The sequence below is a fragment of the Phodopus roborovskii genome, unplaced genomic scaffold (genome assembly GCF_943737965.1).
Source record: "Phodopus roborovskii unplaced genomic scaffold, PHOROB, whole genome shotgun sequence".
Taxonomy (NCBI): Eukaryota; Metazoa; Chordata; class Mammalia; order Rodentia; family Cricetidae; genus Phodopus; species Phodopus roborovskii.
The window spans coordinates 12,436,408-12,453,131 of NW_026125059.1; the positions used below are offsets into that span (position 1 = coordinate 12,436,408).

A 16,724-nucleotide genomic window follows, 5' to 3' on the forward strand; every position below is an offset into this window, starting at 1 on the left:
GGTTCCCTGTGTCATGTGTGTTCATTATTTTTGCCACTGCCCTTTTCTTCATTGATGTCTTTTAGGATTGCCTTCAACTAACGTTCCTCCTGCTACCAGTGGGGGTCAGGAGCAGTGGCGCCGCCTGAATGTTTCATGTATCTGCCTTGTCTCCCCAGTCACTCACTGCACCGTGTAGCAGAGGGCATTTGTACATAAACCATGGCAGTTGATGCCTGTGCACCGTCTGTAGAGTCAGGAATTATAAGCCACAGTCAGGACAGGGCATGCAAATCACCTCTGCACTGTAGGTGTGTGTTCTGGCTTCGGGATGTCAGTTCAGCCCTGCTTCCTGGGCACAGGCATAGGCCTGCACATTGTCTCTGGCCTTTTTTGACCTGCCATAGTCTTGATCCGCTGCCGAATTGCCCTGCCCCAGCACCAGCCCCCAGGCCTCTCCCCCACGCACCATCTCAGCCGCTACCACCCTGAGAATGCAAGTTTTCCAGCTCCGGCAAGATCTGGGCTCTGCTTCTCATCTTGGCGCTTGTCCCGGCTCTCGTGCGCGGGTTCTCTCTCCCTCTTGGCCGCAGCTCCCAGCCCCAGGCCCACGCTAATCTGCTTTTCCCACCTCTACTGGTGCTGGAATAACCATTTTAAAAACTGCCCTGGGGAAATCTAATCAAATGAGAATGAAATCTAATTTGGCCCTAAAAGCCTCTGACTGAAACCCTGATTTCTAGGGCTTCATGAAGCCTGGATAATAAGGTCTTTCTGGGTTTCATGAGGGTCCGGGACTGGAAAGAAGAAAGGGTTAGGGGAGATGATAGGAACTGTGATATTCCTGGTAGAGAGGAAGGGCAGGGAGGACAGAGGAGGGGCAGGGAGGACAGAGGAAGGACAGGGAAGAGCACTGCTCCCTCATCCCGCTTTGCCTGGCCTAGCACCGATGGTTGTGAGCATTTGGACCACACCAGTATCACAAAGACCTTTGATCTTTGGGGATCCCCAGCCAGGGACCCAGGACAGCCGAGAAGGAATCCAGTGCCACCGTGGGGTTGAGCAAGCTGTGGTCCTAGGTTCTTTGGGGGGGGGGACACATGGCAATGGCTGTAAACGTGTCCCAGGACACCACACATGAAATACCACATCCAGCAGGTGTGGACTCTGAGGCTCTGCCCACTTTGCTGCTCTTTGTGGCTTCCAGGAGACAGCAAAATTCAGCCCCTTTTCCTAGAACATCACCACCTCCCTCCCCCTCTGTCTTCCTTGGGTCCCTTAAATGTCCCAAGCTCGCTCCTGTCACAGATGTTTTCCCCTTACAGTTCTACCTGCTTGGCACAGTGTTAGCATGCCATCCTACAAATGGATACCCTGTCAATCAAGCCTTCTCCCAGCGTCTACTTGCCTAACTAGGCTGCTTGTCCCCATGGATATGCAACCTTCCAAAACAGCACCACCTGCTGGGGATCAAGTGTTCAAACGGACGAATGAGGCTTAGGGCACATTTTAGACTCAAACCATTATAGCGCTCAGTCTGTAGGTGAGCAACCTGCTCTGTAAGTATATGATAGAGGTTGTTGGATGGATCTGAAGCCTTACATGCCCTGGGGCTCTTACCTCAAATTCACCAATTCTGTTTGCTGTCACTGTGATTTTGATTGGTAACTGGCTCTTCTTGTTTTGTTTGTTTGTTTGTTTGTTTCTTCACCCTCTACACTTCCTTAGCTTTCAAAGGAAACTTTTCCATCCCTGTACATATATATTTTTCCACTTTAATTATATTTAATTGTAACATATTTTTAAATTTTATTTACATACATGTATTTGTGTGAGTGTATGCCGCATGTCTGCAATTACCCTCTGTGACCAGAAGAGGGCGTCTGATCTCCTGGAACTGGAATTACATGCAGTTGTGAGCTTGGGTGCCCGGGACCAAACCTGTGTCCTCTGGAAGAGAGGAGCATGATCTCACTACCTAGCATCGCTCCACACACCCCAATATTCCAGAAAGAACTGGGGGATGTCCTAGTTTATCTTCTTCCTTGTTGAAGTTCTGAGCCAGTACAGAAAGAGTGGTAACAATGATAGGAGCCAACTGGGTCTGGTAAAGGCAGTACAGAAAGGCATTTGGGCTCCCGAGCCTTGTTCCAAGCTCCAGCTGACGTTCCCCCCACGCACACGCGCAAAAATTCCCTCTTAAAACAGCACCCACCCACAGCTCTCTCTCTCTCTCTCTCTCAAGGATAAGACAGAAAGAGGCTGGGCTCCTATCTGCTCAAACCCACCAGTTGTCTGGGCTAGTGGTCAGCCATCTATGGCCCTCCATCTGTTCTTACAAATAAAGGTTTATTGGGACATGGCCACACCCATTTGCTGATGTCTTTTCTGTCCCTGTTTTCTACAAGGGTAACTGCCAAGGAGGTAGTTTAGCCTGTAGATGGACCCCCTGCTGTGTGTACTCTCAAGCAGGAGGGGCCATGGGAATGAAGAGGTAGGCGTGTCATGGCATGCAGCGTGAAGGCGGAGTCACCGATGAGGAGTGAGGACAATGAGACACTGAGGAGGTTGATCAGACCTGGCCCGAGGCAGCCCTGATCTCCTAGGGCCTTTTCAGCTCTCAGAGTGTGGTTCCAAAGAACCAGAGTTACGCTCCAGGGCTAGACAGTGACAGAGTTTTTTAACAAAGTCAGTTTCTCCTCTTGAGCACCACTGACATTTTATTCTGGAAGGTTCTTTGTGGTCATGAGACTGCCCCGGGCATTGGAGGAGGGGTAGCCATCTAGCAGCCCCTAGAGTCACCATCATAACACGAGCAGTATCACCCTCTGTACGCTGCCAGGACCATCTGGGGGACAAGGACAACCTGGACGGAAGGTCCACTTGCGGAACTGAGCATGGCAGGGCATCCTGGCCTTGGCCCTAGGCCATCCTGGCAGTGACCTTGTCACAATCTGTAGGAAGAGAAAGGCTGGCTTCTTGCTCTCTCAGAGCCATCAGATCTGCCTGCCTCTGAGAACTTAGTCACTCCAGTCACCCAGCCAGGAACACTTATTTGCTGTGTCGTGAGGCACCCACAGCCTAATCACACCTCATGGTAAATATCGGAAGCTCCTGGGACTCAGACGGCACAGCCACCCCGTCACACACACACACACACACACACACACACACTGGCCCGGTTCTGTCCATCCATATCTCCTCCTTCCTCAGTATATATGTCTCCTTTGTCCTGTACCTGAGAGACCCTGGAATCCAGTAGCCGAGCTCCAAGGAGATGGTTCTCTCTACCAGTTACCTACCAGGCCTCAGGGACCCCACTCTGTCACAGCTCCTGTCCCCAGAGCCAGCAGGCTATCCCAGCTCTGTTCTCAAAGGTCCAACATGGAGGCCGCAACACTGTCCTCCGCCCGCACAGGCGCCCAGCTACTCCTGCCTCCCCGTAAGCATTCCTGTCCATACCTCTCTCATCTAGGGTGTTGCACCCACACTCACTGGGCACTCCCTGGTCACAGAGCACTGAGTTCTCCTTCTTCCTACATACCTACCTCAGACAGTCAGGGTCCTGTGCTGGCCTCGATCACGGTGGAGTGACTCAGGACCTCTGTGTCCCTGTCTGGAAATAGAGGACTAGGGTGTGGCCTCTGTGCAAAGCAGTCTGTCCCGCATGCCCACATCTCTCCTAATCAAGTACACATTGGTGTGCTTTTGCTAACAGCAGGCATCATAGTGGACAAGTGTGACACAGGAGTGCATGGTGGCCAGATGGCTACTCCACAAAGGCCACCCGTGAGCCCTCTGTTTCTGTAAGAAGTAAAGCGGGGCCGTGGTGCTAAAAAAAAAAAAAACCCAGACCCCTCCAACCTCCTCCCCTCCCTGCATCCGGCACCGCCCAGCACTGTGGATTTCTTTTGCCCAGCTTTTGAATTTCATTAAATTAATTAAATTACATCTTTAAAAAAATATCACTGGAATGGATATTTTAAATTTTTTAAGTGGCGGGGGAAGGGGAGTGAAGTTCCTGCGGAGGCCAGAAGAGGGCATTGGGCTCCCTCCCTGCAGATTGAGTTTACCGGCTATTGCCCAGTATAGATGGAAGGAACCAAACTTGGCTTCTCTGTAAGAACAGTGTGTGCCTCTGAGCCTCTCCAGCCTTACAAAAAGTCTTACACAATGTATTTCTTCCTTGTCTACCTGTTAACATGTGCCCACACTCTTGAATGCAGCGCAAGCCTGTCGTTTACTATTCTATAAATATATTCCAGAGGATCACGGCACATCTTTCCCCCAGTGAACCCCTTACTTGTTTCTGCTTGCTGAGTGTGCTGCTGTCACCGTGTCCTGGGTGACACCTGAACTTGTCCATGCTTTTCAGTGGGGTAAATACTCAAGTTTCAGATTGCTGCATCAGAGCCCCTGTTCAAGTTTGGCAGATAGCGCCAAAGAGATTCCACGGTGTTGGGCCGGTTGGCACACCCCAGCTATCTGTAAGAACCCCAGTTGGTCCCCACCCCCACCAGCCCTTGGGATGCTGTCAACTTTTCTGGGACTGTGGAAGGCAGACTCCAGAACATGAACAAGGGGTGTCTTGGTCACTGTTCTCTTCCTGTGAAGAGACACGAAGACCACGGCAGCTCTTATAAAAGAAAGCATTTGGTTAGGGGCTCACTGACAGTTTCAGAGGTCGGCCCGTTTGTCATCATGGTGGGGAGCGTGGCAGCATGGCAGCCTGCGCTCAGGCACGGTGCTGGGGAAGCGGCTGGAGCTACACCCTGATTCATGGGAGCAGCACTGAGGAGGGCCTTTGAAACCCCAAAGCCCTCTCCCAGGGATTCCCCTCCCAACAAGGACACACCTTGTAATCTTTGCAAACAGTTCACCATCTGGGGGACTAAGCATGCAAACACAAGAGCCTGTGGCAGCCATTCTCACTGAAACCACAAGAGGGAGCACTTCTCAGTAACCTACAGCCAACAGCCTGTTTGCTCCCTCCGCGCACACAGGCCGCAAACCAGGATCCAGGATTTTGTCTTCCAGACAAATCTCTGGCATTCTGGTGGCGCATGCCTTTGATCCCAGCACTCGGGATGCAAAGGCAGGTGGATCTATGTGAATTCAAGGCCAGCCTGGTCTACATAGTGAGTTCCAGGACAGGCTCCAAAGCCACAGAGAAACCCTGTCCCAGAAAACGAAAAAAACAAAACAAACAAAAAAAAAAAAAAAAAAAAAAAAAACAGAGGAAGAGAAAGAAAGAAATCTCTGACATTTTAAGGAGGGTGTGGTGGTTCATAGTGGCTATCCCAGACCTCAAGAGGCTGAGGCAGGAGGATTGCCATGAGTTTGAAGCTGGTCTGCGTCTCTGTAGTTCCAGGATAGCTGGGGTCACAGTATTAGACTTTGTTGAGTGAAAAGAGAGAAAAAGGTGGGGTTGCGAAGGGGGAGGAAGGAAGAGGTCACTGGTATTTGAGTTCTGGCTACAGTTGTTGCAGACATCACAGAATCTAGTATTTTCCCTCACCACTGCTTTGAAATTATCACTCCTCAGCAAGTTTTTGCTTTTGATATATTTCATGTTTTTTATTATTTTTACTTAAAAATTACGTACGTGTGTGCATGTGCGTGCGTGCGTGCGTGCGTGTGTGTGTGTGTGTGTGTGTGTGTGTGTGTGTGTGTGTGTGTGGTTAGAGTTATAGGCAATAATAAGTCACCTGACTAGGGTGCTGGGACCTGAACTCAGGTCTCAGGAAGAGCAGTGCATACTCTTAACCCTTGAACATTCCTCCAGACCCCTGCTGTTGGTCCCTAAATTTTTAAAGGACATATTGCCTACTATAAATTATTTTAGTAATTCAATAGCCATATTTCAAAATACCTTGATTTGCCCCCCCCTTTAATCCTACCGTACATTTTATCTTGTATATGCAAATACCTGTGAGAAGAGGCCTTGGCTCCCCGCCCCCTTGCCAAAGGGCTGGGGGTGGGGTGGAGTGGAGTGTTTGTGGCTGGGAACACTCACATTAGTCACATCATTGAGTGATGCCACAGCCAAGTCTGGCTGCTCTCTCACACACCTCTGGTCTCTGGTCCCTTCTAGCTTTCTTTGGAAAATACCTCAATGAGTACAACGGCTCCTACGTGCCGCCGGGCTGGAAGGAGTGGGTCGGACTGCTTAAAAACTCCCGATTTTATAACTACACGCTCTGCCGGAACGGGGTGAAGGAGAAGCATGGCTCTGAATACTCCACGGTAAGCTGCGCGTTCCCCAGACCTGGGGTTGGTGCACATCTCTCTAGTTCCAGAGTCAGTTCAAGACCCAGCCTCCCCAGTTTCTGGAGTCCTGGCTCCAACATGCAATTGTGACAATGAACAACTCACTTCCTTCTCTGTGCCTTCTCTGGTACCCTGCCCACCTACTGCAATTACAGGAGAAACACAGACCTGCTCTTGGCTGACCATAAACATTCAGTTGTGCTGTCTTTATCTTTTCTGTCTGTCATGGAGGGGGTAGTTGCAGCCCCTCCTGCCACGCTCCCTTCTCTCTCCGACTCTGTTTTCCAAGCTTTATATCTTTGCTTTCCTTCTGTTGCTCTGAAGAGACACCATGAGCACAGCAAGTCTTATAAAGGAAATCGTTTAATTGGGGTGACTTCCAGTTTCATAGGTTCAGTCCATTATCGTCGTGGGAGGACATGGGGGCATGTAGGCAGACACGGTGCTGGAGAAGGTGTTCAGAGTCCTACATCTTGATCCTCAGGCAGCAGGAAGTGAACCGAGACACGGGGCATGACTTGAGCAAATATGAAACGTCAAAGCCTACCCCACAGTGACACACGTCCTTCAGTAAGGCCATACGCACCCCAGCAAAGCCACACCTCCTAACGGCGCCACTCCTTTTGGCTTATAGGAGCCAGTTCTGTTTAAACTACCACACTTGGCAAAGCAATGGCCACGTGCTGCTGCTTTGTTCTCCTCTCCGCCTGCGCAGTCCAGGGTCCCAGCCAGGGAACGGTGCCATGCACCGTGGGCAAGTTTTCCCGCCTCCTGGAAAGCAATGGAGGTAACCCCACACACACACAGACATACCCAGGTCTGTCCCGGGCGGTCCTAGATTCTATTAAGGTGACAGTGAACACCAGCTGTCATAGCATTCTGTGTACTGCGCTTGCTTGTCTGCTGTCTGTTCCATGAGGGCAGCGATCAAGGCACCTTCACAGCTCCGTCCCTGATGCCTAGCACAGTGCATGGCACACAGGGAGCAAGCGCTCAGTCTAAATCCCCCGTCCTCACCGTCCTCCCGTCTCTCCCTCCCCCAGGATTACCTCACGGACCTCATCACCAATGACAGTGTGAGCTTCTTCCGCACATCCAAGAAGATGTACCCACACAGGCCCGTGCTCATGGTCATCAGCCATGCAGCCCCTCACGGCCCCGAGGACTCAGCCCCACAGTACTCACGCCTCTTCCCTAATGCATCCCAGCACATGTAAGTCTCGGCCCCAACGCGGCAGAGTCACTGGTGGTTAACACGGGAGTGGGCGGGTCAGGGTTCCGCAACGACGGGACAGTGGTGACTTCCCTGTAAATCCTCCTGGTTAGAGAACCCAGAAGCTGTCATGCCAGCGTTTGAGGGGTAGAAACGGGGCTCAAGAATGCAAGGCCAGCCTCAGCTACATAGACAGTTGAGACTAGGCTGAGCCACATGAGGCCCTGTCTCCCCAAAAACACAAATAATAATATAACCAAGAGCAGAGAGTGGGAAAACCAGAGAGAGAGCTTAGTCGATAAGACACACAAAGATCTCAGCAGTCCGGCTGTTCATCAGGTGCAGCTCTAGGGCACAGGCCAGCCAGCCTGGCTCAGCCCGGCACGGATGGTTTCTGGGCTGGGATCCGAGCCCTCATACACAACCTCACACTCAGTGGATCTGCACGTCCCAGGCTTCCTTTGTGAGCCTCTGTATATATACTACATTCAAACCCTGTCTTCCCGGACGGAGCCTGAACTCTTCCTTCAGTGACAAATACCTGACGAAAGGAACTTGGGGAAGGAAGTTTACTTTCATTCCCAGTTTGAGGATCCAGTCCATCACGGCAGGGAGGGCATGGTGGGCAGAGCAGGCGGCATCTGTGGTCAGGGTACACTGATGGACGCTGGTGCTCGGCTCGCCCTCTTATTCGGTCTAGGACCCCAGCCTGTGGGATGCTATCCCCCTCATTCAGGCAGGTTCCTACTTCAGTTAAATCTCTCTGGAGAAAAACTGTAAATCCAGCCTAGGTGCCAACTAACAGTTACCATCACAGTGTCCACAGTTCTACTGCCTGTGGTAGGCCTTCGGTCTTCATGGTGACCCTGGTGTGTCAGTTTTCTGTTGCTATGTGTCAAATGACTCCAGAGTTTAACCCCGCTAAACAGCGAGCACTCATCACCTCATAACCCTGTGCTAGAGCCTGGGTTGCTGTGCTGACGTCCTGACCCAGCGAGCTAGCCGTTCGAAGCTTGAGTTGGTTTACTGAGGTCCTGACCCAGCTGGCTAGTTCTTGCTGTCTCTCGATAAAGCAATTCAGAAAGGGAAAGAGAGGTCAAGATGGAAGCTACCGTACTTTCTACACGTACACACATCACTGCTGTCAGAGAAACCTACAGCGGGGTGTGAAGACCAAGCAAAGTGTCATCAGGGTCACCTTTCATGCTGACACACTTAGTGTTCCCATCCTACAGATGAGGTCACCCAGCTGCAAAATGAAAGCGCCAGGGTTCAAACCCAGCCACCACTAGTGCTCCCACCTCACGGCCCACCCTGCAGGTCCTCCATGCAGCTGGCTAGTACAGCTTTCTAGAAAGTTCTCTGGCTTTTCTTTGCCTTACGCTACCTCAGGCTCAGCGGTGACACTCAGCAGCCCTTGCTGTGACATTCTAGGGTAGCAAGGACCGGGCAATTTGGACTCTGCCTGGATATACAAGGTGTTTAATTTTCATTAGAGTCAGAATGTGCCACCCTCCCCCAGCTCAGTGCTAATGACTCTCTAACAGTGTGAAGCACTCAGAGGGTTGACACGGTGTGGTCTGCAGGGACAGGTGACAGAAGATAATGAACCGCATTTGGGAGGCAGTAGGCTGCCCTCACCCGAAGTGCACAGTACAGCCTCTGTACAAACGTGCCTGCCAGCCAGGGTGTGTGATGTCTGTCACTGCTCCTGTACTGTCCCTTTGAAATGACATGACAGAATCTGACAACGGGAACAGCCCCAGCCGCTTGCCTAGCGACCCCACTCCACTACAGTGGCTCCCAGAGGCTCTTGTCCCTGGAAGACAGCCACTCCCAAACAGCTCTACAGGAGGGTGTTTGTAATATTCAAGGGGAGGTGACAAGAGGGCATAATTCTGCATGGATGGTGGCACACAGAGCCTTCAAGTGGACATCTTCCCTCTCAGCGAGCCTGCCTCATCCCTGCTCCTGGGGCAGACTTTGGGATCTGTGACAAGCTTTACTGAGCTGGTGCCCAACCCTGTTCACTCCTCCCCCCCCCCACCCTCACCCCACTCCAGGACCCCACTCTCCCCACCATGCCACACACAAATGTGGGCCACACAGCACATGCATGCAGGCACACATACATGTTCAGATGCATACATGGACATATACAGATACATGCACACAGTCCATGCACCATATGCATGCAGACACACACAACAGGCACAAAAGAACTCACACAGAGACAAACATGGGCAAACATATTCAGATACACATCAAAAACACATACATACATGACTAGGTGGACATGCAGATACATAAGCTCACAGACATGTGCACCAACACCTGTCAGCCCTCAGCACAACACGTGACACCTGAGGGCAAGCCTGGGTGCCGAGCCTCCCTTCCCTGTGAAGCGAGCTATGAAGTAAAGACGGGGTCTCTGCCAGACGGGAGGCAGGTCAGTCTGCTGCCCTGAGACACACAGCTAAGTGGCCCCACTAAACAATATGAGGGTGTCATTGCTTGCGCATCAGCATAAGGAAAGGGACAGCCAGCTCAAGGTCCTTTAGGGACACCCAGATATTCCTCAGATGTTTGAGGCAGGTGACCAGCTGCCTGGCGCAGATCCCACTCAAGACCCAGCTCTCTGGCTTCTCACTCATACAGCCTCCCAAAGTGAAAGGGTAATTAATGCAAGCCACTTTTGGGCTCCCAGTGACCACCTGCATCACTCTAGGCAAGATGCTCCCAGACAGGGCGGATGCCAACCTGACTCCTAAGGGACAGCCATTTTATCCTGGAGTCTAAGCCTGGGTCACAGGGAGTGACTCCCCCACACTTCAGCTGACAGTGTGGCTCGGCCACTGCCCCAGCAGCCCCTTCTGGCTCCCTGAGATGAGGAGGTTTGTTTCCAAGAATGTTCTACATGGAGGTCACGCCCTGGGCCAGCCTCGTGGGACACGGGCATTTCTCATAATCAAAGAACGCGTGGGCTGGGAAGGATTTAGCGGCAGGAGGCTGCCAGGAGCCAGGGCGGTCTTGAGGCCCTAGTTTCCTCCTCAGTACGCAGGAGCAGCTTCCTATCTGTTGGACTGCTATGAGGTACCGTGATGCCATCTCCTTCAGGACCCTCCGATGAGTGCTGGGGTCCCCCGGCGGGGGCAGTGCTCGGGTCCGGGAGAGCATTAGCTGTTCTGACAGGAAGCCTGCACCTCCTCTTCTCACAGCCCCACCCCCACCCCAACTCCTCTCCGAGAAGCCTGTCTCCAGCAAGAGACAACTCTCGGATGTATAGTTTCAGCTTACTAGGGTAGGGGTGGGATCTGAGGGGGCCCAGTTGCTCATGTTTTGAAACCCAGTAGACAGCAGAGTGGTGCCCTCTTCCTGTGGGTTGGTTTTTGGTTTTAGAGCTTGTGCTTTTGTTGTGTTTTTGTTTGCCAAAGAGGGTCTCACTGTGTCCAAGCAAGCCTTGACCTCATGATCTTCCTGGCTTAGTTTAAAGGGAGATTCAAACCACACTGGAAAAATAATTGTGACAAGGAATCAAAAGTATGATGTGTCTCATGTCCTATACGTGGACTTACAGGCCACATCCTCAGTTGATTTCTTCAACTATTTCTTTCTCCTTTCTCAAAGCAAGGTCTAATGCAAGGGGCTCACATGTCTACGGCCTTCCCTTCACCAGCGTGGTAGCCTTCTGTGTCCCCCGGGTCTTAGAAATAAACTCCATGTGCATTGCAGGAGTGGGAACTTAGCATCAGGTTCTGGGCCTGAGAAGGCTTTGAACTCAAGCCGCTTTTAAAGGGTTGATGAATGAATTCCAGAAAGTTCTTAAAGACGGGCTCGTGCCAAGCTGAGAGGTAACTGACTGGCTTTCTGCACTCGGAGACTCTGCACATTGACCACTCTGCCACTCCCTAAAGGTTGTCTCCCTTCCGTTTACACCTTGTGTCAGGAGGGGTTCCCAGATGGTGTTTAGTGGAGCCCTCGGGTGCCTGTACCCCCTGGCCCCACCTGGCGCAGGGTCGCCCCTGCTCTGAGGCACCTTTCTTGACTGCCTGTGTTTGCCACCAGCACGCCGAGCTACAACTACGCACCTAACCCAGACAAGCATTGGATCATGCGCTACACAGGACCCATGAAACCCATCCACATGGAGTTCACCAACATGCTGCAGCGCAAACGCCTGCAGACACTCATGTCTGTGGATGACTCCATGGAGACGGTAGGCCCGCCCCTCGCCCCCATCCCCACCCCTCTAACAGGCCTCTGCCCTAACCCAAGAACCTAAATCAGAGGACCAAACGCTATGTAGACCTGGGAAACGGGGCTTGGAGCAATCCAGAGGGAGACCTCTGCCTCCTGAAACTTTCCCATGAGTCTGTGCTACTCGATGGAGCCACTGCAGCCTGCTGCTTTCCTTAAAAAAAAAAAAAAAAAAAAAAAAAAAAAAAAAATAGCATCTCATTCTGTATAGCCAGGCCGGCCTAGAACTCAACAAGCACCCCACAGGAAGCCTCCTGAGCTCTGGATTTACAAACAAAAGCTACTATCCCACTTCGATTTCTTTTTAAAAAGACTAAAAGATACTTTAAGACACTTTCAGTAGCTTTACTGAGCTGTAACTCATACATCTGCAGTTCACCCATTTGAAGTGCACGGGGCATTGGATGTTTAGTTTGCTTTGTTTTTAAGACAGTCTCATGTAGCCCGGAATGGCCCGGCACTCACTGAGTAACAGGGTGACCTCAGACCCCTGCCTCCGCCTCCCTAGTGCTGGGATTATGGATGTGTGCCACCTGCTTTATGCTGGGGATTGAACTCAGGACCGTATGCATGCTGGGCAAGCGCTCTATCCAACTAAGCCATGTCCACAGCCCTCACAGATTTCCATTTACTCAGTTGTGGAACCATTACCACTGTCAATTTTGAACATTTCCATCATCCCCCAGGGAACACACCCTTCACTGAGCCATCACCCACAGCCTCAGCAGCTGCTAAGTCCTTGTTACTCTGGACATGTCATGCAAATGGTCATACAAAATACGGCCTTCTATGCATGGTGGTGGTGGCACACACCCTGGGAGACAAAGGTTGGCAGATCTGAGTTCGAGGCCAGCCTGGTCTACAGAGTGAGTTCCAGGACAACCAGAGTTACACAGAACTCTGTCTTGAAAACAAATATATCTGTCCATAGCCTTTGGGGACTGGCTTTTTGTCCTGAAGGCTCACCCATAGTGAAGCATATGTCAGAATCCCCAGGACCCCCACAGGATAGGTCTGACTCCCAAAAGTTCTCCTTTGACTTACACACATGCACGCACAGACAGACAGACAAACACACACACACACGTGCACACACACACACACTCGTGCACCATTTCTTGTATTGAGGAATCATACTCCATTGTGTGCGCTAACAGTGTTTTCACTGGGGATCCATAGCTATCTAAATTTAAATTAATTGAAATACCATAAAATTTATAGTTCATGTGCCCCACAGCCACACTGGGCAGTACAAACCCTCCGTACATGGCCACCATCACAGAAAGTTCTGTTCCAGGTCACAAACTCCTGCCCTGGGCACATCTACCTTCATTCATTCAATCACTGGTTCATTTATCTCATGTCATTTATTGAGGGTCAGTATAAGTGGGACCCAGCTACCAGGGATCAAAATAACAAGTGTCCCCGCAGCAAGACTCCCACTCTGAGGGAGTCGGCTGTAACGTGAGGTCTGTGGACAGAAGAGGGGACAGTGATGAGTGTGAGGGACAGCTGAGGAGGGAGTGAGCTCATACGGTCCCAGGGGCCTTGCAGAGAAGTGGATTTGCCCCAAGGCATAGAGGACAAATAGGAGCCCTTGCCCCTTGGTCTAGGCCAGACTCCTCACCTCTAGCTTCTGTTGCAGATTTACGACATGTTAGTGGAGACTGGCGAGCTGGATAACACTTACATCGTGTACACTGCCGACCATGGCTACCACATTGGCCAGTTTGGCCTGGTGAAGGGCAAGTCCATGCCCTATGAGTTTGACATCAGGGTCCCCTTCTATGTGAGGGGCCCCAACGTGGAGGCTGGATCTCTGTAAGTATGTCACCTCTATCCAGATCCCAGGTCCCAGGCTCACAAGGAGACCTTGGATTCTGCTTGGCTCTGAAGCTCAGCCCAAGTGCAAGCCACACCTCCTTGGGGCACAATTCCAGAACAGTTGACCCAGTCACTGTGTTACCCAAGGAGTCTTACAGCCTTCTTCTGAGGCAGAAGCCAGGAGCTAGGCACTCCTAGGGAAAGCAGCAAGGTGGGCTTCTGTGCCGGGGAATGCCAGAGTCTAGTATTCCTGGTGCATGGAAAGACACTGTGATCTCTGCCCCAGCTCGGCAGTCACTGGGCTGGTGGCTGGTGGGGGTGACTTGAGCAGGGAGCCATTATCAGGTGACATCCGCTGAGCCTGTTCCTAGTGGCGTCGCAGAGCAAGCCTTCCATCTTTCCTCAAAGGCCACGTGGGCCACAGACCTCAGCTGCTCTATTTAGCCTAACCTTTGAGGTAGCCCACCTGCAGCATAACGCTAGCAGGAGGCAGAGGCGAAAGAAGGGTTGGTAATCTTGGTGGCCTTGTCCCTGCAGCAGCTGAGGTATTGGGGGTGGGGGGGACATCAAGGCTCAGCCAGATAAATGCAGGGGACTGGAGCTTGCACAGCACTCCTTCAAACCAGAAAGAAAACTCCAGTAAGTCCTCATAACCACTGGAGTGTCAACCCATCTCCCCATCACCTCAATAGCCAGCCATGGCTGGGCCATTCTCACGTGACGGCCACTGAGTGGATGGCCCAGCAGTCACTACAATGCAGTCCCGGGAGCCGGGTCCCCTTGGGAAGAGCTAAAAGGGAAGATCAGCGGCACTCGGCTGTCTGTGGAAGATCATCCTGGGGCAAGGGCAAGGGCTTAGGGACCAGACACGGATGCCCAGCCAGCAAGAATCCACAAATGCCTGCAGGCATCTGGCCTGGAGGCACAGGGGGTTACTTAGGGCAGGTAACTTCGTCAGCTTAGCACCTTGGTGAACAAGGGTTAATCCAGCTGAAACTGGCTTCCATAAGGTTTGGAGTGGCAGGATGGGAGCTTCCTCAGTCTGCACACCTTCCTCCCTCTTCTCCAGCTGCCTCTGTCCCAAGCTAAGCCATCATCCACTCCCCTGTCCCCCAGGAACCCTCACATCGTCCTCAACATTGACCTGGCCCCCACCATACTGGATATTGCCGGACTGGACATCCCGGCTGACATGGATGGGAAGTCCATCCTCAAGCTACTGGACTCAGAACGGCCGATGAACCGGTGAGAAGGACTGGGGTTCCTTGGCCAATGTGAACTCAACCCAACCGTGGGGAACTGGGAAGGCCACTAGCATCAGGAACTAAGGACCTAGGTACCCCACGCTAGCCCATGAGATAACGAAGGGCCAATCCTCTCTGAGATTCTAGCCTCCCATCTGGGACTGAGGACCCTTCCAAAGTTAAAATAGTGGAGAGCCTGAGGTAACAGTAGCAACTGTGTAATCCCAGGGGCATGGAGACTGTGCTGGGTGCCAGAGGGTTCCAGCATGCTCACTCCCACGGCCCCCCCACATTATCTGAGTCCTAGAAAGGTAAGGTGATAGCCAAGAATGCAGACTCTTCGTGACAATGACTATGGCTTTTATGGCCCTAGTGGTGGATGGTGTGACTGACAGGAACACTGTCCAGGTGTCCTGGGCAGCAGAAGGGAGCAGCAGTGAATCAAAAAAAGTAAAAATTTTAAAAAGTGGGAGGGAAGGTGGGTTGAGATGAGCCGGAAAGGCAGGAGCGGCCCCTGGTGGTCAATACTGAAACTGCCCGCTTGGCCAACTGCTCTCCATGCTCCATGTCATTCTTGGCCTTGCCCTGAGCCTTTCCTAGGCTTTCCTTGCAGAGGGCCCAGCCCTGAGGCTGACATGAAGCTGCCCTGTAAGGCAGCACATCCTTCACCTGAGGGAGCTGGAAGCATCTGGAATGGATGTGTGCAGAGTATAGAGTGTGGGGTGCAGGACACTTTAGAATTGGGGCTGTCTCTGTCTTGCCCCCATCTATAAAATGGAGAAGGCAGCATGCATGCATTATATACAAAGGCTCCAGTTACACACACCTGACCTTAATGTGTCAGGATGAATGGCCTTCTGCAGACCCTCATCAGCCCAGAAATGGGGCATGCTGTCCCTGCCAGCATTGGGAGGCCTGGGCTCCTGGGGGACCCTAAAACACACACACACACACACACACACACACACACACACACACACACACACATGCCTATCCATCCATGCAACTGGGTGACTTCAACCCCAGAGAGGCATTCAGAACCATATCTTGGAGAAGTGGCTCTGCCCACGGGGTGTGGGACATTTCAGTGTCCCAGTGCTACACACAGTGACTGCCACTGCCCCAGGCTGAGACACCTGTGGACAGGGCTGGACCTGCTTGTCTTCTAGGTTCCACTTAAAAAAGAAGCTGAGGGTCTGGCGAGACTCCTTCCTGGTGGAGAGAGGGTAAGTGCTGGGCAGGGAGGCCCCGCTAGGAGCTCCTGTAGCCACAAGGCTGCAGGAATCAGGGTAATGCTGTGCTGATGACTCAGGCTGTAGTCCCAAGCCCCAGCGATGACTTGGTGACTGATGTCACATTCTAATCTGAAGGCCACATGCCCCCTTTAACATACTCGGCAGAACCTATACAGCGTCTTCATTGCTCATTTATTCCAACTCAAGCCATCTGGAATGAACAGCTTCTAGAGACTTCCCATTAAAACCTAGGTGCAGGGCTAGAGAGATGGCTCAGCGGTTAAGAGGTCCTGAGTTCAATTCCCAGCACCCACATGGTAGTTCCCAGCCATCTATAATAGGGTATGGTGCCCTCTTCTGGCCTGTGGGTATACATGAAGAGCACTCATACGTAAAATACAAATAAATTTAAAGCCCAGGTGCTCTGGGTTTCCACAGAGCTCAGTGTGGCTGCAGCCTAAGCAAGCACAGGGTACCCCTCGCCAGTTCAACCAGCCCTATACCTGCTCTCCCGCAGCAAACTGCTCCACAAGAGAGATGGCGACAAAGTAGCTGCCCAGGAGGAGAACTTCCTGCCCAAGTACCAGCGTGTGAAGGACCTGTGTCAGCGTGCCGAGTACCAGACAGCATGCGAGCAGCTGGGCCAGGTGAGGAGAGGGCCTGTATCCTCCTGGGCCTCTAGGCTCTTCCTCCTTGGTTACA

General features: G+C 52.1%; 1 protein-coding gene across 3 annotated transcripts in view; it reads left to right on the forward strand.

Annotated features, from left to right (window-relative positions):
• Sulf2 (sulfatase 2) overlaps window positions 1-16,724 on the forward strand; it is an 83,081-nt gene that overhangs the window by 56,921 nt on the left and 9,436 nt on the right. For all 3 annotated transcript variants that reach the window (XM_051186129.1, XM_051186139.1, XM_051186120.1), the window contains exons 4-10: window positions 6,074-6,225; window positions 7,293-7,462; window positions 11,528-11,678; window positions 13,365-13,540; window positions 14,660-14,788; window positions 15,957-16,013; window positions 16,540-16,669. In XM_051186129.1, the coding sequence (XP_051042086.1) occupies window positions 6,074-6,225; window positions 7,293-7,462; window positions 11,528-11,678; window positions 13,365-13,540; window positions 14,660-14,788; window positions 15,957-16,013; window positions 16,540-16,669 (965 nt within the window). The remainder of the gene's footprint in view (window positions 1-6,073; window positions 6,226-7,292; window positions 7,463-11,527; window positions 11,679-13,364; window positions 13,541-14,659; window positions 14,789-15,956; window positions 16,014-16,539; window positions 16,670-16,724) is intronic.